Here is a 24,343-nt window from a genome sequence, read left to right on the forward strand (position 1 = left end):
GGCTCAGCCCTTTGTAATGGGTTGGAATCTTTAAACGGCCCACCAGTTATGTAATTTGCATTGGGTGACGCCCGGTCGCTATTTCCCTCTCCCGTCATGATGTATAACATACGTTGATGTGGGAGAGAGACGGGGTGGGGGGGGCGAAGAACTTTACTGAGACCCCGAGGAAATGGATCATGCGCTTATGGGCTTCCTTGGCAACCAATACAAGTGCACTTGCGAGGAACCCACTACGCTATAAATCATTGTAATTTTACTGAGACCCCGAGGAAGTGGATCATGCGCTTATGGGCTTCCTTGGTAACCAATACAAGTGCACTTGCGAGGAACCCACTACGCTATAAATCATTGTAATTTTTGAGAAGTAGGGCAGCAGGCACTGTGCCATTTTTCGTCATTCTACGGAGAGCGTTGGTACCTGCTAAACACATGTAAGGCATTATGCACACTTTATTGATGCTGTGCCTGATGACGATGAAGAATTATGACAGAGCCCTTTGTAATGGGTTGGAAGCATTCAACAACCAACTCGTTGCGCAATTCACATTGTGTGACGCCTGGTTACAGTATTCGCGTTGTGCGACGCTTGGTGCTTATTTTACTCTTCTACCACGCTGTATTGCATATGCTAATGTGGTTCCTTCCCGACATGAAGCCTGTGTAGGACCTTTTTGCAAAGCAGTTTCAAGCACCGGCATGGCTCAGAGGTTGAATACTGGGTTCCCACGCAGAGGGCCCAGGTTCAAACCTCGTGCCATCCTGGAATTTTTTTCTTATTTCATTTTTTTTCTTATTTCGAGCGATACTGGTTACGGACACCGGCGGTGGCGGCGGACAACTACGGCGCCAAAATTGGCCGGTGAAATGATCTCATAACAGCTTTCGCTGTAAAAACAGATGGAATGTTCCAGTACAGAGGCTTCTGGTTTGCTTTAGCAGGCGTTGCAAAGGCATATAACCTAGTCCCAGAAAAGTGATAAAAATGCACTAAGGTTGCAAACGTGTGCGTGGTAAAAAAACGAGGCTTGGATAACTCAGGTTACACACGCACACACAAAGTAAAAAAAAAAGTAAAAGAAACTGAAGGCTTTGTTTATACAATATTAGCTAAAGCTGCTCAAAATAAATGGTTATCATGAATCGATGCGATATCTTCAGGAAGGGTGTTCCAAACCACGGATGATCGAATAAATGACTAAAAGAGAAGAGAGAAAAAGAGATAGAAAGCAACGTGCACAAGAAAGATGATAGGAAGTACAGCAAGCATGGTTTGCTGTGTGGCGTTCTTGAAGTGGCATGTGCACTCTTTGTTATCCTCTTCTGCCTTGCTTCCAGAACAGGTGCGCTGATCTGTCCTCCATCAGCTCTGCCGTGACCCAGCCTGGCGTGACTCGGTGCAAGCTGCGCTAATTCTTTTGTTTGGCAAACCCACAATAAACTTGTCACAAACGAGGCGGTCTTCCACTATGGGGTTATTGTATCCGAAACGCTTGACGAGGTTATGAAAAGCTGTGAAAAATTAGACTGGCTCCCCTTGCTGCTGTATTCGGTGACGAATTCGGTGGCTCTCATAAATTTTGTTGACTGGGTGGACAAAATGCTTCGACAAACGAGAGGGTTTCCAGAGTCGATGCTCCCAGTGTCAACAAGATGGCGCATGCTTGAGGCCCCATACAATGGAAAAGCGTGCGCCTCGTCGGTGGCTGTGTTGAGACCGATAGCGAAGGCTTTGTACGTCACCATCGATGTTGGCCCCTCCCCTGGGCTTGTAAAGGTAAACGGTGGCAGAGGCTGAAGTCTGGGCATTCCGACCCACAGGCTGTTGACCTTCGAGTACCCCGCACTGGCTGTCGCATCTATAACCACCACGTTAATCGTTTCCAACTTCTGACACCACGTTCGGGTGACCGAATTACTACACGAGGAACCGTGCCCGTAACAACAAAAAAAGCTTCTACGGTTGTCTTCCCGAGAAATACAGATATATCTGACGTAAGGTGCTGCCCTCTTGCTCACAGCACCGTCTCGTAGCTGCAGCGTAAAGCACGTGATGGCGACCACTACACATGGGAGGACTTTCATGGCTCTGAGCAGTAAAAAAAGTAATCGAGGATCGATTCGTTAACATGGGGAGCAAAAAAAAAAAAAAAAGAAAGGAGGGGCAGGGGGGGGGGGACTTGAAAGAGTCATTTTCGTTTCAGCGGATTGGAAGTGTCATACAACATGACATTAGTAGTGAAACCAAACGGTTGGTTGAGAAAAGTACTAACTGGAGAACTGAAGAATGTTTCTAGCTAATACAGCAGATGTGCCAGCAGCTGCATTTACGATGTGAGTAGTAGGCATATTAGGAACTTAGTAATCCAGACTAGGCATTTCTAATCTATTTTCTATATTTCTAGTACACTGAAACTACCGTATTTACCCACATACTAGTTTGCACCCTCACGTAATTTGCTAACCCCTAATATTTAGCCAGCTTTACAAGAAAAATAAAATAAAAATCACTTGCATATTTTGTGCTCTCCGTCCCCCCCGAGCCAGCTGGCCGGCGCGCACGCACGGAGAGACTTTGGACGGCCCTTTCGCCGTGCAGGCAGGCGCAGTCGTACAGAAGATGGGCTGCGAGTGCGTAGTCCCTTCTTCCGAGGACTTTGTTCTTTTCTCTGGGAGCCCCCGAACGACGGCCCCTAGAATGTAATAATCTAGGGACCGTATCCGAACATGCAAATCTGTTCACGAGTTGTCGGAACTGCTCGAGTGCTTGCTTCCCTCTCTCTCTCCTCTGCCATGAGAATGCACGTGGCACGGCACGCACTATCTTCTGCATCGGAGGCGTGCGAGGGCCAGTCATGCCAACTTTTCCCCTCGTTGCCCCTTGTTTTCCACATCTACGCTGCAGCGCATCCTTGGTTGATTTCAGAATTTAGGTTTTGCCATCAACCAGTCGCGTTTTCACTGTTCACTTGCGATGGGCTGCAATAACTATACGGCGAAATTCAAGCTCACTGTTATAGAGTTTGCCAAAGGAAACGGGAACCGTGCCGCCACCAAGCACTTCAGCGTGAGTGAGAGTCACGTTTCGTACTGGAGAAAGCAGAAGAGTTCGCTTGCAAATACAAGACCTGGAAGGAGAGCATTCCGAGGACCAAAGCAAGGAAAGTTTCCTTCCATTGAAGAAGAACTTTTCAAGTATGTGCGAGAGCTTAGGTATCGCCGTGTTGTGCGAGGTGCTGTAGTTTGCGGCAAGAAAGATAGCGCAGGAGAAAGGGGTTCCTGCTGCGACGTTCAAGGCAAACAGAGGGTGGGTGACACGCTTCGTGAGACGCCATCAGCTGGCTATCGGGTGGAGAACGACCCTCTGCCAGCGGTTGCCACATGATTACGAGAAGGTTGTTCTCTTTCACTGTTTTGTGATCGGGCTACACAAAACTGGAAACTTTGTCATGTCCCAGAGTGGGAACGCAGACGAAACCCCGTTAACCTTTGATATGCCACTTAACGCGACAGTGAGCAAGTGAGCATCTCGTCCGTTTCTACAAAGGCTGTGAAAAGCAATGCTGCACGGTTATGCTTGCTGTGACAGCTGATGGCTGAAATAGGGTTGCCACCTGTCCAGTTTTAGAGCGGCCCGGCCGGTTTTTCAGATAGCGGGCCAGTTGGCGGTCTGCACCGGCATCCATTGGCCGTTTCTTTTTTTGTTATAATATCGCAAGCATTTATTTTCTGGGGCGTCTTATAAGCGTTCGTTCAACAACTACGACGGTAAATATTTATCGTCAATCACCAAAACTCTTACACTATTAGTCAACCACTTAAGATCCCTTTCAAGTGTAGTGATCATTGGAATAGTGCGTATTATTGCACGTGTATGTATACATGAATGTCCAACATTTTTGTGGCATGTGGACTGTATAAATTTCAGTGGTCGTTTGTGTCTATACTGCCACCGTGCTCTTGGATTCAGGCGCAAAGAAGAGCGTTTTATGGATGAAGTATTGCGATTCCTTTTCAGTGCAGCACGTTCAGAGCAATAAGCAAAGCGCCATTCCAATCACGGGTATTTTTATGCCAGCAATTAGACTAGTTGGTTAGCTCAGTGTGCTGTTTTTGTTTGTACATGTTTATTTGGCTCGAGAAAAGCAATGTTACATAAAATGGCACTGCTGGCCAAAGACTTGACATAGCATCTATTGTTCAACATTAATTAAATTCCTGTTAGCGCCGCCTCCCTTCTCGTAGGGCTGATTTTTTTTTTCGGGAAAAGGTGGCAACCCTAGGCTGAAAACTACTGCTGTTCGTGATGTTCAAGCAGAAGACATTGCCCAATGGAAGGTTGAAGGCCGTATTCACATCCGCACCCAAGGAAAAGGCTGGATGAATGAAGAACTGATGAACGACTGGCTCGACACTGTCCGAGGTAAGCGACCGAGGGCCTTGCTAGGGTTGCCATCACTGCTGGTGCTCGACACCTTCAAAGGCCATCTCGTGGACAGCGTAAAGGAGTAGCTGCAGGACATGCCAACCTCGCCATTATCCCAGGCGGACTAACATCTGTTCTGCAGCCCTTAGATGTCTCCGTAAATAAACCCTTCAAGGACTGTGTGCACAAGGTGTACAGGCTGTATCACTCTTAGGGGAAAACTCTGAGCACATTGCAATGCGCTCCAAGTTTTTTCCCCCTAAGTGTGAAACAACCTGTGCGTGGAATGGATGGCCAGCGGAGAACATGGGCTCACTCCTACTGGCAGAATAAAGAGACGCCACTGGAGACGGTCTGCAAGTGGAGACTCCCGGCGTGGGACCTGGTTTCTCCCAGCATTGTTGAGAAGAGCTTCAAGAAGACGGGGCTGTGGAACGCGCTCAACGGAACCGAGGACGTTGTGCTTTGGGAGGGCGGTGACAGCGGCCGTGGCGATGATTCCCAGTTGGACCTCTCTGCCAGTGATTCCGACTAGACCGTGCATGACCGGATTTGGCTCGTTAAAGTACGTGCTAATTCTGTTAAATAAACAAGTACCCTTCGTTTATGCTATGATTTATTTATTTTTAATGTATATACCATGCGCGTTACTATATATTGCCCGTTATTTCGGACGTGTTCGCGAAACCTCCCCGTAATTTGCGCACCCCCTTTTCGGAGCTCTAAAATCACGAAAAAAATGCACAAATTATGCAAGTAAATACATTATTCATAGTGTTTTGGTAACATTCTTACACAAAAAGAAACTGAAAGGGACTTGAATGACCTTGAAAACCCTAGAGTTGTGGCCTTTGAAACCTGTATGAACCCTGCTTATGCATCATGCATTGCTTGACACGTCAGCAACTTAGGTTGATGATGTGCTGTTGTAAAAAGTGCATCACGACGCAAAATAGTGCGAGAATGAAAAGGAGACATGGCTGTTCCTCGCTTGCAAGAAGACAGGAAAACTGCTGTGGACACCCACGTCCTTTTTCTGACTTCCTTAATTGATCACATTGTGGCAAAATGCTCGCTAGTTGTAGAGCCTGCACTACGTGTGTCAAGAGTGGCAGTGGGTCCTGGTGAGTGGCCTAAGGTTAATAGAATAGGGTTCAATTCAGAGAGGTATCTGTGGATGAAGCATCGAGGTTTATGTGGTGATGTATCGCAAAACAGATTTTGCTGAGGAACCATATACGTACGTAGCTTTTCTGAAAACCACAATGCCCCCAGCCATGTGGCTAGCCAGAATGCGACAAGGAAATGCATCTCTAGCAGACGTCCCTTTTCCTTGTCACTCCGCTGTGTTGTGCACCTTGTGATGTGTGTGGTTTATGACTGCACTTGTCGATTGGTTTGTCCAGTGCGTAACTGTTGGTTGCATCCCACCAGGGGACGACGCTTATGGTCGCAACGTGATTGTCATCTCGGCATGCAGACTGCCACCTCACAAAGAGTTGAACCACCCAAAGTTTCTCAGGTGAGTGCAAGCACTGCTGTCTTGCATTTGCACTTCTTTCAAGTGGAATGTGCAGATGGTTATGGTAATAGCTGTAATGGACCGTCACTCACAGTGCTATATTGCAGCTTTACACAGGCAAATCTGTCGACATACTAAACATGGATATAATTGTGCAACTTAACTACAACTTACTTTGCATTTCCTAATCTTGGCTCTATGGAAAAGCATGTCTTTCTTTCTTGCAAAGTAACCAGTTTTAATTTAATGAAAATGCTGCACACGTTGCAGCCCGTCCTATGAAAAATTAAAGATGGGTAAACACAGGTTGAGAGAGAAGCTGCCAGCAGGCACCACAAAACGCTGCACAATGCACTGCTTTGATGTTTGTTGTGTAGAAGACCCTCAATTCACAGCACTGCCAGTGCCACACTATGGCCCAAAAGATCATCCACATTTTCAACTGCAGGGGCTGGCCAACTACAGTAAAATTCCAAGCAAGCTTCCCCACCCGTACAGCGCCCCCCCCCCCCAACTTTACTGGCAATTTCAAACATCCGCGCCGTTCCGGGTAAGCGCCCCCACCCCCTTCCACCCCTCCGCGACAACGCACCCAGGCAACAGTGGCCTTCCATATCGAGTTGACAAAAAAAAAAAGTTTCCGTGGATTTTTCTACAAATATTGGTGTTTTTTTTTTTTTCGCTGTGTCTAAAGGTACGTCGGACGTATGCGGAGCCGGGAGTCTACAAATACGTCAGACGTACCCGAATCCCAAAAGCTAAAGGTACGTCGGACGTACCCGAATCCCAAAAGCTGAAGGTACGTCGGACGTAGCAGAATCCCAAAAGCTGAAGGTACGTCGGACGTACCCGCAACCGGGTGTCTAAAGATACGTCGGCCGTCGCGCTTTCTCGCTACATTGCACTTAATCCAGTTCGAGTTGTCCATCCGTTTCACATGACACACAATGCAGCGATTTTCAGGCTGCAAATTCGCTCGCAACGAAATAAAGGGCCGCTCGCTCTCTCCGCAACTGTCAGTGGTGAGCGACCAACAAACATGTTGGAAAGTTTTCGCTCTGTTTGCGGTGGCGGAGCGATTTTTCAGTCGGGACCTATCGAAATAGCGCTGGGCCGGCCGAGCCATTAAAATTGCACCGACATGTAAATACAGTCGAAACCCGCGATAACGAAATCCCGAGGGAACGAAATTCTCACCATAACAAAATATTTTCGGAGCACCGGCGAACTCCCATAGGAGTCAATGTATTTCGTAACTCGCGACTACGAAAGATATTCATACCGCAGTCCCTCATTAACGAAATTTTTGAGACACGAGTGCGCAAATAATCTACTCTCGCAACGTTAACTACATTCGAAAACTGCTGAAATGCATTCATGCTACACTTAAATTGTGCAAAACTATCGCTACAGCGCACTTGAGAAGAAGCCGCCATGATTGTTTACAAAAAATCATAAAGCTGGCGACAATGGCGTTGATGATGGCTTGCCGAAACACCTGCTCGTTATCGCGGACTACGTAGCCAAATCCACATTCCTCATGGAGTCTCGTTGATTGGCTTAGATCTGTGCTTGTCTTTGTCGGCTTTGCGCGCACGTGGTCGCGTGTGTGGAGCCATTTGTGGAGCGTTTGCTTGGTCGCTTGGTGCAACGTGAACTGTGTGTTGCGATTGCTTCGTCCGATTTCGCTGCCTGCAAAGATGCCGCCTCCAACGAAAAAGTGGAAGTTCATCACGCTGGAAGATAAGGCTGCAATCATCAGCGAGGTGGAAAAGGGCAGGAAAAAAATGGACATCGCCGAAGAATTCGGCGTTGCGTGCAGCTCGCTGTCCACGATTCTGCGCTGATCCGCGCTGATCCAGCGGAGCCGGAAGAAGGTTCGCCTGTAGGCGCACTCGATGACGGTACTGGTGACAGCGCAGTGCCGCCGTCACTGACCAGTGCATGGGGCGAACTTTGTGCCGTGGCAAACGAGATTCCCGATCGAGAGGCATGAAATTGCTGCATGGTAAGGCCCGCAAAAGCAAACGTACTGACATTTGGAAATAAAATGTGTTTTTTTGTAAGTTCCATATCATTTCTGCGGCATTCTCGTGCCAACGAAATTCCCGCAAGAGCGAAATTTTGTGCTTTCCCCGCTGATTTCGTTATTGCGGGTTTCAACTGTAAATTTAGATTGGCCAAGTGTTTCCCGATTTTCCACAATCGTGTTATGCGGGCAAGAAACCTGCTCCTTCGACCATATGCTCTAGCTGTGCGGATTTAACGTGGGCTCCATTCTACACGACGCGGTCTTTCTGACGCGGTCAGGAGAGATGAACGACTGCGCAGTCCGGATCTCGCCAGAGAACATCTATATCTCGCGCATCACTCAAGGCCGTCTAGAGGGCTCGTGTCGTTGTGTCGTTGCCGAGAGACATCATCTTCCGGTGCTGACATGGTTGGAGCCACCGACTTGACTGGGGAGGTCTCTTGGCCTCTTTTAATCTTGTCCCTCAGGACTCCAATAAAGTTCTTTGTATGTATGTATGCAAAGTGTTTATAAATGGCAGAACACGCACGGTGTTCGTTACCGTTCATGAAAGCTTAATATGTATATCATAACGCACAGATTTTTACATTCGTTTGACAAATTGTGTGGTGTCTGCCACAAAGAACAGCAGCAAACAATTTGCTCGCCGCGCTAGTAGCAGACCATTCGCAGCACATGTGAAATGAAACCGAACGGAGTGATTTTTTTTCGCTGTAGTTGCAGCATGTGAATTAAGGCGGCATTCACACCGGCGACTGATAGAAGTCCACAGCAGGTGACCGCAACGCCCTTCGTCGAACACGCGATGCTCAAAGTTTTTCATTGTCATTGGCTCAAAGTTTTCATTGCGCTGTATCTAAAGGTACGTCGGACGTACCCGAATTTCAAAAGCTAAAGGTACGTCCGACGTACGCGGACCCGAGAGACTAGAAATACGTCGGACGTACTCGAATCCCAAAAGCTGAAGGTACTACGTCGGACGTACCCGTGACCGGGATGTACACGCTAAGCTGGCCAAGCCGTTAAAATTGCGCCGACGTGTATTAGATTGGACAAGCGTTTCCAGGCACGAAACCTGCTCCTTCGACTATACGCTCTAGCTGTGCCCATTTAACGTGGGCTCCACTCTACACGACGCGGTCATCTGAGATGAGCGACTGCGCAATCCTGATCTTGCTCACCAACTCCAGGCTGTCCAGAGGGCTCGTGTCGTCGCCGAGAGTCATCATCTCCAGGTGCCGACATGGGTGGAGCCACTCACTTGACTGGGGAGGTCTCTTGGCCTCTTTTAATCTTGTCGCTCAGGGCTCCAATAAAGTTCTTTGTATGTATGTATGCAAAGTGTTTATAAATGGCAGAGCACGCGTGCTGTTCGTTACCGTTCATGAAAGCTTAATCATAACGCACAGATTTCTACATTCGTCTGAAAAATTGTGCAGTGTCTGCCACAAAGAACGGCAGCAAGCAATTTGCTCGCCACGCCAGTCGCAGACCATTCGCAGCACATGTGAAATTAAGCCGAACGGAGCGACTTCGCTGTCATCGCGGCATGTGAAACACTGGCGACTGACAGAAGTCCACGGCAGGCGACCGCGATGCCCTTCGTCACACACGCGATGCTCAAAGTTTTCATTGCTCAAAGTTTTTCATTGTCAGCAGTGGTCGCCCGGCTTGCTCCTTGTCGGTCTTTTACGTCAACAGACTTGTACAAAGGCTCGTTGCGTCATATATCTGCAAAAATCGGTAGCCGCGACCCGCCCGTCGACGAGTGCGACAACATCGCGAAGGCCGACGTATCTTTTAGACTCCCAGTTGCGGGTACGTCCGACGTACCTTCAGCTTTTGGGATTCCGCTACGTCCGACGTACCTTTAGCTTTCGGGATTCGGGTACGTTCGACGTATTTCTAGACTCCCGGTTCCACGTACATCCGACGTACCTTTAGCTTTTGGGATACGTACCTTCAGCTTTTGGGATTCCGCTACGTCCGACGTACCTTTAGCTTTCGGGATTCGGGTACGTCCGACGTATTTCTAGACTCCCGGTTCCGCGTACATCCGACGTACCTTTAGCTTTTGGGATACGTACCTTCAGCTTTTGGGATTCCGCTACGTCCGACGTACCTTTAGCTTTCGGGATTCGGGTACGTCCGACGTATTTCTAGACTCCCGGTTCCGCGTACGTCCGACGTACCTTTAGACACAGCGTTTTCATTGTCGACGGTGATCGCCCGGCTCGCTCCTTGTCAATCTTTTATGTCAGCAGACTCATACAAAGGCTCGTTGCGTCGTATATGTGCAAAAATCGGTAGCTGCGACCTGCCCGTCGACAAGTGCGTCCTACTAACGTTGCAACGGCCGACGTATCTTTAGACTCCCGGTTCCGGGTACATCCGACGTACCTTCAGCTTTTGGGATTCCACTACGTCCAATGTACCTTTAGCTTTTGCGATTCGGGTACGTCCGATGTATTTGTAGACTCCTGGTTCCGCTTACGTCCGACGTACCTTTAGCTTTTGAAATTCGGGTACGTCCGACGTACCTTTAGACACGGCGTTTTTTTTGTGGTCCTGCTGGCTGCCATGAATCCAATCCAATCCAGTCCAATCCTGCTTTGCACTGCAGCCCAATTGCTCCGCGCATGCTCCGCGCCATTTTTTGCTTTGTGTTTGCGGTGAGAGGTCAGCTATGCCTATGCAGTCCTACACAGTGGCGAAGAAAATCGAGGTCATTCGATGGCATAGAGAAAACGGAAAGAATGTGCACCAGATGTCTCGACATTTCAAGCTCGACCGGAAGCGGATACGGGAATGGGAGAAGAATTTCGATAATTTGCTGCAGCTAAACTACGGGAAGGCAAAACTTCGACAGAAGCTCAGTAACGGCACACCAGTGTTCAGCAAACACGTGGACGATGCGGTCTTCGAGTACCTTGAGCGCGAAAGAAGTGCAGGACGTGCCATCAGCAACCGGATTCTTTCTGAAGAGGCCGGTGGTTGGTTTTGAAAGCGATTAAATTGATGGTTTTGAAAGCGATTAAAAGGTACAACAAATCCTGGGCCTAAATAAAGTTCACTGTAATAAAATTTTAATCCATGCGCACTGCGTTTTTTTTTTCTGGCGCGAAAATTTTGCCGCCATCTTGAGTTTTTGTGCCATTCCGAGATAGTAGTGCCCCCCCCCCCACTTTGCTGGCAATTTCGACTTTGTTGGGGGGGGGGGGGGCGCTTGCTCGGAATTTTGCGGTAAAACCTTGAACAGCTTTGAAATGGTGGTGGAAAAGAAGCACCATCGATCTAACAGAATGGGAAGCATGCTGTGTTATCAACCTTTCTCGCATAATGGTTAAAGGAGCCCTCCAACACTATTCAAGCCCCCATTTTTTACTTGTGGGTTACTTGAGTAGACTGAAGGATGGACAGGTGGATGCAGCAAGAATGGCAGTGATAGGGACACACAGTCCAAAGTCTTTCGGCCTAGAACATCCAAAATACAAAAAAAAAAGGCACGTATGCTCTCAATGTCTCCACTCGATCTTAACAGGGTCACATGAACAAATTTCACTTGCCACAGACATCACAAGGCATTGCCAATAGAATGGGCTGAAAGTTCTGCGTTGGGGAAACTGGCACACCATTGTCGCCTCTTCTGTCTCACGTACTGATGCTGCCACTGCCATAGTAACAATCAATGTGGTGCCATTTTGTTTGCACAGACAAGCAGGTAAGGCTGCTGAAGCAAAAATTGTCACGCAAGAGGACACAAGGACAGACAGGTACATGGGATTGTCTACTTGTCTGTCCTTGTGTCGTTTTGCGCTACGAGATGTCATGAACCAACTAGCCCAGGAAAATGTTTTGCCAGTTAAGGCTGTTAGAAATGAGCTTCCCTGACTTGTCAGAACTCGCCATTTTGGTAGGGGCCAGGACAACTGGTATGACCAGAACGAAAGCCTCCGAGATAAAGAGGGAAAGAAGTGTTAATTTCAAGGGCTCGTTTTCTTTGTTATACACAATATTAATGAGCACTAACAGACAATAATGCCAAGGAAAGTATAGGGGATGTTTTTACTAGTAAATGTAAGGTAAATGTGAAGAAAGAAAAGTGGACGAAAAGATAGCTTGCCGCGGGCAGGGACCGAACCTGCGACCTTCGAATAACGCGTCCGATGCTCTACCAACTGAGCTACCGCGGTGGCCATCCCCCCGTCCACTTTATAGGGTATATATGTACATTTAAACGTGGGAGCGTCAGTCAGCGCCGCCAGTAGCCATGACGGCGAGTGTGGAACACCCTTTTTTTGCCTGTTGGCGTCACGTAGCGCGTGAACTTATTACGAGCTGGCAGCTGACCAATAATCCCCCGCATACTACCTGAAAGCATCAAGTCTGCCAGAACGAGACCCTCGCTATGAATGAAGGAAAGAAGTGTTAATTTCAAGGGCTCGTTTTCTTTGTTATACACAATATTAATGAGCACTAACAGACAATAATGCCAAGGAAAGTAATCTTAACGGAACAATCGCGAAGATTTCGGAACATCGCGGCGCGGCTTGAGCCGAGCGCTGCTAATATATATATTTTTTTTTCGGTTTAGACCCCATCACACCAAAATAAAGAAATAAGAGCGCGTGGCAGTATAGTCGCACAAAATGTCGCAGGACACCGCTGCTATTCACACTATTGCCACCTATAGCTCCGATTACATGGCGATTAGTAATAGTAAAAAAAAATTAGGGAGGCCTCAAAAAGAAAAACAAATATCAGTCGACGACCGATAATTCGGACTCCACGGGGGAACGTAAATAAGTCCGAATTATCGAATGTCCGAAAAAACGAATGCGCCAAAAAAAATACTTTTATTGACACTTCAAGGTCCCGGTGGCCGAAAAAAAGTTGTCAATGCGTTGCTGCCCGCACTTCCGCTTACGTGCAACCAAGTCCGCCTGTATCTCCGCCTGTGTGATGTGATCGCTGTACGATGACGAGCTGGTTTCGTTCGTGAAGGTAACGCGTCTGTGCGGCGCACTTAGCGGTCGCACAAAGAGGCAGCATGAATGGCGGCGCGGCGCGTTTGGGTTCTCGCCTGCACTACGCATGCAACTGCACCAGGCCACATGCACTATCGAGCAGTTGACTGAAGATGCTTATCGTAAGGCTTGTCAGCGATTGAGCCGTACATTTGCGTTTGCCACCTGCCGCCATCACACCTCCGTGCATTTCCACTGCTTATCCGTAAAGTCATCGCCGCACGGCGCCGTGATAGCGGCCCCTTTGAATTTCCGGTCCGCTTCACCCCATAACACTTCGGCATCGCGACAAAGCTGACTTTCGGACTCTGCTACTGTCGCAAACAGGTCGACTCGCGAAAGCGCTGGTTCGAACGTACGAGATGATAGACGCGGCAGAGGTGGGGGCTTCAATTATTGCCTTTCGAACGTGCAATTTGGGCAGAAAGTCCGAAAAATCGGACGCCGAAGAGTTTTAGCGTCCGAAATTTCCGACGTTCTTGACCATTGACGTCTATGGGGCTGGTGATGGTGCCGCGAAAGCGTCCTAATTTACGAGCATGTCCGGAAAATCGGGCGTCCGAAAAATCGGCAGTTGAATGTATCTGCCGCCTTTCGTTGTCGTCAGCACGGCCTTCGGCGCTGGCTGTGAGGGCACCGTTGGCACCTAACTCAGATCTTTTGAGACAGCAGAGCGTAAAATAAAGCAAGTCTCAAGATAAAAATGAACGCGCGCGCAGAACGCTTTAAACACTGTAGCTTTACCGCAGACGCATTCGACAAAATGGTGGCGATAGCGCAGGAAACAGAATCAACGTTTATAGAACCAGGTAAGTTGCAAAACTCCCCGCGTCAGCCAACCCGTCGTGCGGCGCCGGGACAGCTTCCGGTTTGGTGGCGCTGGCGGCGCAACAAGCTTCCACTAGCAGACGAAAACGCGTAGTCTGCGTGGCAAACGCCGGGGCAGCCGTTCAGAAAGGGCTCGGTTGTTTACTCGCCGACTGTATATTATCGCGATTTTTCGTTGCGCTGCCACTGCAATGTAAAACTGAGTAATATTTAGCAGCGGTAAGGCAAAGTCAGTAAAGCTATGGCTTTCAAGACTGTCCAAGATAACTGACGCTTGATAGCATAGCATACGAGTCTGTCCATTACCCTATAAGAAATTATAACTATATGGCGCATTCTCGTAGCGTAATTATTTAGCTAAAGCGGATGCTTGGGCGTGTTGGTACTTATATCTTTTCGTTTTGGACTGTGCAAGTGTTGCGTGGTGTTAACGAATAAATCTTTGTTGTAAGTCAGCGCTGTTGTTTGTGTAATCCTTTTTCTGGCGCTCCGTAGTTTTTCGCGCGATTTTTTTTTCGATAATTCTTCACTTTCACTTTTTTGAAGTGAGGAGTTTTCACTCGGTACTGTGGCTGTCGGTACTTGTAATTATTGAGTGGTAAAATCGCCGTGTCTGTACTGCACGCCACAATTTCAGTCCTGCTACAGAAAGAAAAATTGTATTTATTTTTCGCACACAATGCAGAGAAACAATTTTTCAGATATTGCATGTATGGTGTGATGCACACAAACGGCACAACTTATTTACAGTCTCAGGCATTAAACCTTATCAAGACAGCTCTAATTAACTGTAAAAAATTATTTACAGCACAATTTTTAGAATCACTCAAATCAAGGCAAGTTCGGGAATATCTTTCGGACGCAATCTTCGACGAGGCTCCTTTCCGCTGGCAATTTCAACCTTAATTCTTATCGTTGACCGTGTGAGTGAAAGTCTTCAGGATGTCTTCCTCATGAATGTGCATATCACATACAAGTGATATGTCGGACAGTTTCTTGTCCATACGAGGAATGGCGCGATTCCACGTCGCTTGCTGGTCAAGGTCACGCGGGGCACAAATAGGTTACCAACCGTCTCGTATTTCGCGGGACTGTCCCGACTTTTTGTACAGCGTTGCCGGATTTATTCCGTACCGTCCAGTTAGAACTTTTTATGTGATCCAACGCACGCCCGACAACGCGCGTCACGCTCCAGAACACAAAGTTCTCACGAATAGCACGCACGAAGCAATGTTGCGGTGGCTAGCGGTGGCTGCGAAGGGCTTCAGTTACTTTGTCTGAACTTCTGTTCGAAACGCGACAACTTTTACGGATACATTCTCCACCAAGAGGAAGTGTTGCGAGCAGCACGTAGCCAGCTGAAGAGGCCAAAACAATGGACACCCCCGTCCCGACTCCCTTCATTGAAGAGTTGGTAACCCTAGGCACAAAATAAATGTCGGGGTGTCTCGGAACAGAACATGTCGGCATGGTGAAGACACGCAGCATATCCGAAGCACAACAGAAAACGCCAAGCTGTTCGCGCAGAAAGCAGCCTCCACGGATACTGACGCGACGCGCCGCAACGCCGACTGAAGAGAGCGGAGTGAGTGAATCCTGTTGCGACAGCAGCGCCACATCTGTCGCTGATGGCGGCGGCGCCGCGCAACATCACTCAGTTTTGCAACTGACCTGGTTCTATAAACGTTGAACGGAATGTAGGATGTTCGCGATGTCGATACGATTTCCCACAGTTGACCAGTGCCTCCAAGATCAGCATTTCCAATCACAAATCTGAGGCTTAAAATAGCGATCGAAATAGAGCCTCATAGATCACCAATTACCGTATAAACGCGTGTAAGGGCCGCACTTTTTTTTCAGGAAGTGAGGGCCAATTTTCAGGGTGCGGCCCATACACGCGACATTTTTTAGTAAAAACGCACCAGTTAGCGAACGAAGAGCGTTTATTGCAGTATACGACATTTCTTGCGACATACGTGCTCAATCGTCGTCACTCGGCGAGTCCTCAGACTTGGAGTCCGAGATGAGATGGTGTGCTGCGAAGCGCCGTCACCCCACAAGCAGTCATCTTCCGTGCCATCCAAGCTGTTAGATATCCCGGCGACTTTAAAACTTCGGGACACAATGTCCGTCGACACTGAGCTCCACGCAGATAGGATCTACCCAAGTACAGTCGCCAAGGCTAGTCCCTTCACACGCAGCATGTCCGTTGTGAGTGCAAGACCATCATTCCGCACTTCAGTCACATAGCGGAGCAAGTCCTCTTCCAAATCGGGAAACTTGCACTGCTCTCCTCGGAAAGCGCGCTTAGTGCTGTTGGTGTTTCGCAAGGCTTCTTTTTGAGCACACCAACGTCGAACACACTTCTCGTCAACGTCGAATTTTCTTCCGGCGGCGCGTTTCCCATGCTCGAGAGCATACTCGATCACCTTCAACTTATAGCCAGCAGTGTAGCTATTCAGGTACTTGCCCATCTTGCCAAAACGTGAACGCCGTGTAGAAAACAAGCTAGCACGAAGGTCATCGAACAGTGCAGAAAACTACAGCAAATGGCTGGCTGAACTGCACAAACCGAACACCGCGAACGCCATGCCAAAGTTGGTGATGCTTTAACCTTTAGTTGGTGGGTCTATGAATACTAATAAAAAAGTTAAAATTTTTAGCCCACTTCACGAACATCTTAACACGAATAAAAACCAAAAAGAAATATATATACTCTGGTGACGATGATGATGGTTGCGTTTCCTTGCGCCATCTATCGACTACGCCTAGAAGCTTACGCGCGCGCGCATTTTGAATACGTATTGGTTGAGGAAAGTGTGGGTGCGGCCCTTACGCGGATTTTTTTTTTTAGAATATGCACTTCAAAAAAACGGGGTGCGGCCCTTACACGCGTTTATACTAGTGATGCAGAACTATCGGTAAATCGACTATCGATAGTATCGATAGTTTTTTGAAACTATCGATAGTGTAAACAAACTATCGATAGTGCAATCGGTAGTACCATCGTTAATATTACTAGTGATTACTAGCAATAGTACTGCCAAGCGTGTTTATTGCTTTGTTTTGATGTATTCAGGTTTCACCCACAAAGACTGTTAACAACATTTGACGCAGAACGCGCCGTAATGTTTGAGAAGCTTCACAATTGTTTGAGATCATTCTGCTAAGATTACACGCTGGACGCGAATAGTCAAGTTTATTCGAGAGCTTACGCGAGCACCAGCGATAACGCTGGAAGGTTTGATGACTGATGTATAAAGGACGACGCGTTCCACCAATTATCAGATTGCTCAACGGCTGACGACTGCTCCCGCCGCTATCAGTGCGCAGCATGTATCGCTTGTATTTTGAGTTTTGATTTTCTGGGCGCAAGTTCGCCCAAATAAAGAGCTACGTATTTCCCGGTCTTGCTGCAGCATTCTTCACCGTCACAACCACGTGACAATACTATCGATAGTGGTGTGAATAATGATGCGGTTGCTGGCCGGCCATATTGCCGAAATATTTGCGATAGCCTACTACCAGCTTCGCTTAATTTATGAGCAATTTTTGGCAGAGAAATTAATTATTTCCGCAGTGAAAATGGTGGAATATATCCATAAATAAATTCGCATCCAAAAGCAACCAGTTACACCTTATAATTACCTTCTTGATATTTTTTTTTTATTTTGAAGTCATAAAATGCAATATGAATTTGAAGCCGTGCAGTCCCATCACATGTAAAGGCTTCCTTTCCGCTACAGCTGAACAGTTTGACTTTATGATCATGTGTCAGCAAAGCACTCTGGTGAAGAACACAATCATGTCAGCTTTCTTGCCCTTCAACCTGCTCCTCCGGCTCCATTATGTACCACGCGCGCGGGGAACCACGTTTATTCTGCAGTGAGTCGGCGCTGTTGAATTTATATTATCGATAGTACCATCGAATTTTTTACTATCGATAGCGCTATCGATAGTATTTTTCACCATCGATAGTTCGATAGTGACTCAGCTATCGATAGTATCGATAGTACCATCGATAGTTCTGCATACGGTAGCTTTCGTTTTGATCTCTGAGGCCATACTTTGTATGGTACGGGTGCCAGAGAAGATAATGACTGGCGATTCGGCGTGCGCGATAGTCTCGGACAGGGTCCGGATTATCGAATGTAGATCTCGCAGCTGTCCGAAATATCGGTCGTCTTTACACATTACTTCTATGGGATCATCGGCGGTGCCGCGCGACTGTCCGAATTACCGAGCATGTCCGAATTATCGGTGTCCGATTTATCGGTCGGCGACTGTACGTAAATAAAATAGAAAAGCCATTCTGTATGAGACATTCATCGTGAATAAGTATTGAAACACGATACAGGCGGCACCCCTAATAGCTCTGACAATTAAGCATGAAGTATCGTCAACTTACCTGTTAATGTAAGACAATAAAAAGATTTACTGTCTATGAAAAATTGACTAAAACGGCTCATTGGGATGCTCATGGGAAAAACGGATCATTTAATATAGCAATGTTTCTCGAATCCCCTTCCTAACGACTTTAATATGGCTCCTAATTATTTCCATTATTATAGTGCCAACTCAATTTCGCTGTTTTGCTAAGCATTACGCAGGATGTTTGGTACTGTATAGTCAGTGTGCGCCCACATAATTACATATTGTTTTGAAGACTGCCTTCGCAGAACAGTAAGCTAAAGTGAAATATCAGTGTGTAGACAGTAGCAGAAATAAAGCAGACATTTCAAAGCAAGAATAAAGCTAACACTGGCCTGAGCAGCAGAACTTAAAACGAGGGACAAAAAAGGACAGCGACATCCTTGTCTGTTTTCCCTTTTTGTCCCTCATTTTAAGTTCGGCTGCTCAAACGAATGTTAGCTATGAACCAACTAGCTCCGGCAAATACCATTTTGAAGAATAAAGCGGAGAGCTTATTTTGACAGCACGTTACAAGAGACATGTTGCTGTGACTAGACTGAAAAAAAAAACAGTTCAGAGCCATAGGTAATGTACGGGATGCAAAAGAAGAACAACTTAGAAAGCACTTGTGCTAACAATCAAATTATGATTTCAAGAACTCTTTGAATAAAGATAGCAGGAAGATAATAATAATAATTGTTGGGGTTTAACGTCCCGAAACCACGATACGATTATGAGGGATGCCGTAGTGGAGGGCTCCGGAAATTTCAGCCACCTGGAGTTCTTTAACATGCACCTAAATCGAAGTACACGGGCCTCAAGTATTTTTGCCTCCATCAAAAATTCGACTGCCGCAGCCGGGACTCGATCAACAACAGGAAGAAAAAATAGGGCACACGAAGATATCTTCTGTTAAGTAAACGCTTGCTCTATTAGATCTAGCATCGACACTAGAGGTGCTATAGTTAGGATCTTCTTTGCACATGAGTCAATCGCATGTAAGTCGAGCTTACATCCACAAAAACCTTAAAATCGCTGATGTGTGAAAGCCACGAAACGCAAAGAAACTTTATGCTTCAGATTTCGTAATGAAGCACTACGCAGGAGAGCGGCATCAGAATTTGGGCGATAATCGCCGCACGTGTTGTGGTACGTGGTGCTGGACAGTGGATAAGGGTAAGTGTCATGGCACTGGCACAAGTAAAAAGAAAAAAAATCGAGAAAACGAAAGGCACGTGAGCTAAGCATAGATGTTCGCGCGCTTGTTCTGTCGAGACTGTGCGAGCGCTGTCATGTTGCTCTGCTCAACCAAAACGGACGCGCACACCTCATCGCCTGCCCTCACTGGTGGACTCTGCCAGAAAGATTAAATTATGTCACTGCCCTTAGTTTTATTCAGGCGGTTTAGTGGCACCAGTACCAGCTTGCGAAGCGGAGTTGAGCCAGCGATTATTGTTTCGTAGGGTGGTGTTCCTATAGGAGTATCTTGTATCTTAAAATACACGATACATTATTGAATGTATCGGAAATACAGATACAGATACTCATCTTGCGAGACGTATCGCGATACAGATACAAGATACCCAAACAGTATCTAAGATAGTATCTAGGATACATGTATCTTCGATACTGCCCAGCACTGTGGCAAACAAACGAATGTGCAGGAAGTGTTCCAACACTGCATGAGCAATGCACAGCGAACAAATTGCTCGGAATGCCATGCAGCAGTATTTCAGTGAAGTGGTGCCAGTTTTCGCTCAACAGCAGGTGACTGTACAAATTTGCACGCATACATAAGTGTCCTGCACAGCGTAGGTAGTACTACAAAAAAAAGCAGCAATCAGTGAAGAGGAGATTGGGTAGTTTAATGTGATGGTTGTGCTGTGCCTATCTTTTCAAAGGCTTGAAAAGCCTTTTCCAGCCTTACGCAAGGGGAGAAAACAGCGAGGCCAACTATGTCTAGGCTCTGAAAGACATTTTGTGTGTTCTATGAGGTAAGCACTGCAGCGTAAGTTTTCTGACATTTAAATTCTGCTCAAAGTGATGGTAAAATTCACGGTAATGATGGAGATCGCTTAACTGTGGAGACGTTTTCATTTACGCTAAGCCAACTGAGGGAGGGATGCTTTTGTCCTTCATAGTTGTCGGTTGTGAATGCATTACAAAGGAGGTTGATGCAGGTACCTGATGCACACCCTGGATCAGTTTGTGGAGAGTGACTACACACTGGTGTATTTCCACCACGGCCTCAGCAGCAAGAACAAGCCGTCTCTGGGCTGGCTGTGGACCGCATTCCGCGCATTTGACCGCAAGTATGACTGTGCTTGTTTTCTTAGTTTACTCCCATCACTTATTGCCGTTTGACTTATCTGTTCATGTTGGGAGCATTCTCTGGCTAAAGAGTGGCACTTTAGTCAGGCATACAAGCAAAAAAAAAAAAAAAAAAACGTTAATTAAAGCACCTCTCACCAAAGTGCGTCACACGTATAGATCAGAAAATAGGATGTCATGAGTGATGAGCATGTCCTTATAATCTAACCATTTTGTACGAATTGGTGCATTTTACTGTAAAGCTCAAAAAGTGGGTTAGTGTTTTTGTTTTGTAACTAATTTCACATGCTATCAAGGTCTGTGGATTTACTGCTTATTTAGTGGCATATTAACTGGTCGGTTCTGTTAAGACTGATTTATTTTTATTTAATATTGAATATTTATTTACAGATACTGCAATCCTCAAAGGGATTTTTGCAGGGTGGAAGTACATTATAGGCGGGTACAAATCTACGCAACAAAACAAAGAAAGATGGAGTATGTTGCTTATGTTATTGGAAATAAAAATACAGTGCTTATAGAAACATCATTTGAATAAAACTAGGCAAAAAATAAAATTAACGAAGGTCGTCTTATTTGAGCTTTTAGAGTAATTAGAGGTGTTATCAGCAAATGAAGACAGCAAAGGTTGAGTAATCTTGATATTAGTCAAGTTATTTCATTCGGTCACAGACTTTCGAAAAAAAGAATATTAAAAACAATTGCTTTTTGCGCAGAATGGTGTAATTGTTATCTGATGCCTATGTCTTGTAGCTTACCGGAACAAAGGTAATTATTAGGATTGTGCAAATATGCGAGCATTTTGAATATTTGAACGAATATTGCAGTATTCAAATTCTCTTTGACACGAATTTAAATTATCTGAAATTTCGAAGTATTCGAAATGAACAAATAGATATATATAAACCGCATGAAAACCCCTGTAAAGGTGGTTTCACTGCAGTGGAGGGGTGCTATGCCGTGAATACACTTATCCAGGGGAAATTCGCACTGCTGCGAAGCCCCACTTATACGCCTGTCACACGGCACTTGTAATGTCATTCATTGCGAATGACATTCAAAACGAATGTCATTGCGACCTTGCATTCCGGGTCTACACGGCCATATAAAATGAGATTCGCAATTGATGTCACTGCTTATCGGCTATGATAACAAAAAGTTACAAATCATGCTTTTAATTTACATATTTTCTCTTTATTGTTAGTAATACAATGGTAAACATTGTCAGACTATTTCAAAATATAGTGTGATGCTATACAACAGCATCAGTAGAAAAGAAATCCTCGTACATATTCAAAGCAACACTTGCCCAAAGCCGCTCACGAGTCTTGCAGACAGCAATATGGAGGTCTGTGACAGCGTTCATGAATTTCTGACCATGATGAATGACGACCAGTGCAAACGAACGCTTATTGCTCTCCAGCTGCTAAAAATGAAGCATCAGAACCGACTGAAACGGCTCAAGCTTGCTATAGGGAAAAGATCAAAGACCACGAGGGATTTGTAGCTACGCCTGCACGCCAATACATTTACGTTGGCTGCTGTTTGGACGTCCACTTCGTCGGCAATTATCAGAGAACTGTGGTGCTTCCCAAGAAAGGAAAATTGGTTTGAGAACACTTTCCCTAACCTGGGTGACTGTCATTTCAAACAGGCGTTCCGCGTGAGTCCTGCCATGTTTAGATACTTGGTGGAAGCACTGCAGTGTGTCTTCGAGCGTCAAACCACAAACATGCGAAAGCCACTTAGCATGGAGAAATGCATTGCCCTCAGATTGTACCGCCTCTGTTCGAGCACCGAAGACCACACGATCACACACCTGTTTGGCATCAGCAGGTCTACTGTGAACATTGTGAAGAGAGAGTTCTGCCGAGCAGTCGTGAGCAAACTTGAAGGCACCTGGGTGCACATGCCACGAAAGGAGGAGATGGCCGATCACATGCACGAGTGTTACACCATCCCTGGTTTCCTGCAGGCGCGCGCACTCCACCCAAGACAGATGCAGTCGTAAAGGATGGTACGTTTATTTTAATGTTATTTCGACACCTTTATCGACATCAGTGCGGTCCTTTATATCTGCATGCGATAAGTGGGCACACAAGACCATTTAGTTTTTATTAGAAGCACGGAAGCTTGGGCGAGTTTGTAAGACATCATGGCACAACTTCAAAGCGCTAAAAAACAGGGACAAACGAAAAAGAGTGGACACGACGAGCGCTAACTTGAAACTGAAATTTATTACAAGAAAGATTGGAAAAAGGTAAACCCTATTAGATGGCGCACATGCGTGCACACTTGCGCAGACTGCTCAGAGAAGCCCAAGAAAAACACCACAAAATCACTTTGGTATGACGCCAGATTTCTGCAGTAGATTATATTCGCATTCCAACAGACTCAGTGAAGGCTGGCTGACACACCCGTCGCCTTTCTCTTTAATCAGATAGGCTTCGACTATCTCCCTTGTTAGTTTATTATCGTGTCTGAAAATTACTGAAGTGTCAGATAAACCAGGTTCACATCCGCAATCACGGCAATGCATCGCCAGGTGCGAATAGGCCGTTCCTTTGAGGGAGCTGTGGTGCTCTCTAAGCCTAACATTCAGGCATCGGCCCGACTGTCCAACATAGCACCGTCCACACGTGAAAGGAATGTGGTACACAGCCCCCTGTTTGCAGGGCACAAACTGCAAGCCATGTTTCACCTTGCATCGATTACTTTTGGCACGCTCCTTAGTGCCAAGGCGCTTCTGCAAAGCAGGACATATAGCACTTAGCTTGTTCTTTGCAGAAAAAACAACATCAACGTCGTGCCGGGCGGCCACTTTCTTCAGGCGGTGCGAAAATCCGTGAAAATACGGAATAATCACAGAGGGCCGTTGTTTGAGCGGCTCATTCGCCTGCTTACTTTTGCCTTCCAATTTGGCTAACCTGAGAGCCTTCTGGGCAGTGGAGGCAATCACTCTGGGCAGTGGAGGCAATCACTGAATTAGGATACCCTGCGCTTCGCGACTTGTGAACCTGGTTCTGAACACTCTGTTGCATGAGGTGCTCGCACGATCTGTTAACGGCGGATCGTACACAAGACAGAGCGATGCCATTTTTGACGAGTTTAGAATGCGAGGAATTAAAATTCGGCAGACTTTTTATGGACCGGGGAAGATACATCCAGCATATGTGGGAGTCATGGAAAGAAATTTGCAAGTCAAGGTACTGAATCAAGTTATCCTGTGGCATCTCAAATGTAAAGTTCAGTCCTAGTCCTTGCTCCTTAAATAGCTTCAGGACATTCACAACACTGCCGTTGAAATTGTCGCTATTTACAAACACCAGGTAATCGTCTACGTAGCGCACAATCTTAGTGGCAAGGCCACATAGTTGCTTTTATAAGGCCCGGTCGACGCTACCCAAGAAAATACTGCTAAAAATAGGAGCCACTCGCGACCCAATGCACACTACCGAACGTTGTGCATAAACCTTGCCTTCCCAGCAAATGAAGGTTTTTTGGAGCTGCTGAACTGTTACCTTCGTTCGACCTTCATTTGCTGGGAAGGCAAGGTTTATGCACAACGTTCGGTGGGGTGAAGAAATTAGTAGCAGAGTCCTTCAATACTTTTACTGGTCATGAAGCTTCCTCGAAAGTTTGATATAGGGACAAAAGCAGCCGCTAGGGGCGCCCTCGCCCGTGGGGGGGCATCGGTGCGGAGCCGGCGCTGCAGTTCTACAGCACGCATCGTAACTGAAAAACGTGATTAAATGTGTCCGTGA

The 24,343-nt window shown here is 46.6% G+C and overlaps 1 protein-coding gene across 5 annotated transcripts in view; it reads left to right on the forward strand.

Annotated features, from left to right (window-relative positions):
• The window catches only part of LOC119402453 (rho GTPase-activating protein 1), a 169,053-nt gene that overhangs the window by 66,980 nt on the left and 77,730 nt on the right, over positions 1-24,343 (forward strand). For 4 of the 5 annotated variants that reach the window (XM_049418649.1, XM_037669606.2, XM_049418646.1 and 1 more), the window contains exons 5-6: positions 5,861-5,948; positions 20,429-20,560. In XM_049418649.1, coding sequence (XP_049274606.1) covers positions 5,861-5,948; positions 20,429-20,560 — 220 coding nt within the window. Of the gene's footprint in view, positions 1-5,857; positions 5,949-20,428; positions 20,561-24,343 lie in introns of all 5 variants that reach the window. The other variant, XM_049418647.1, reaches the window with a different exon arrangement.

Source organism: Rhipicephalus sanguineus, chromosome 8 (assembly GCF_013339695.2).
Source record: "Rhipicephalus sanguineus isolate Rsan-2018 chromosome 8, BIME_Rsan_1.4, whole genome shotgun sequence".
NCBI classification, from domain to species: Eukaryota; Metazoa; Arthropoda; class Arachnida; order Ixodida; family Ixodidae; genus Rhipicephalus; species Rhipicephalus sanguineus.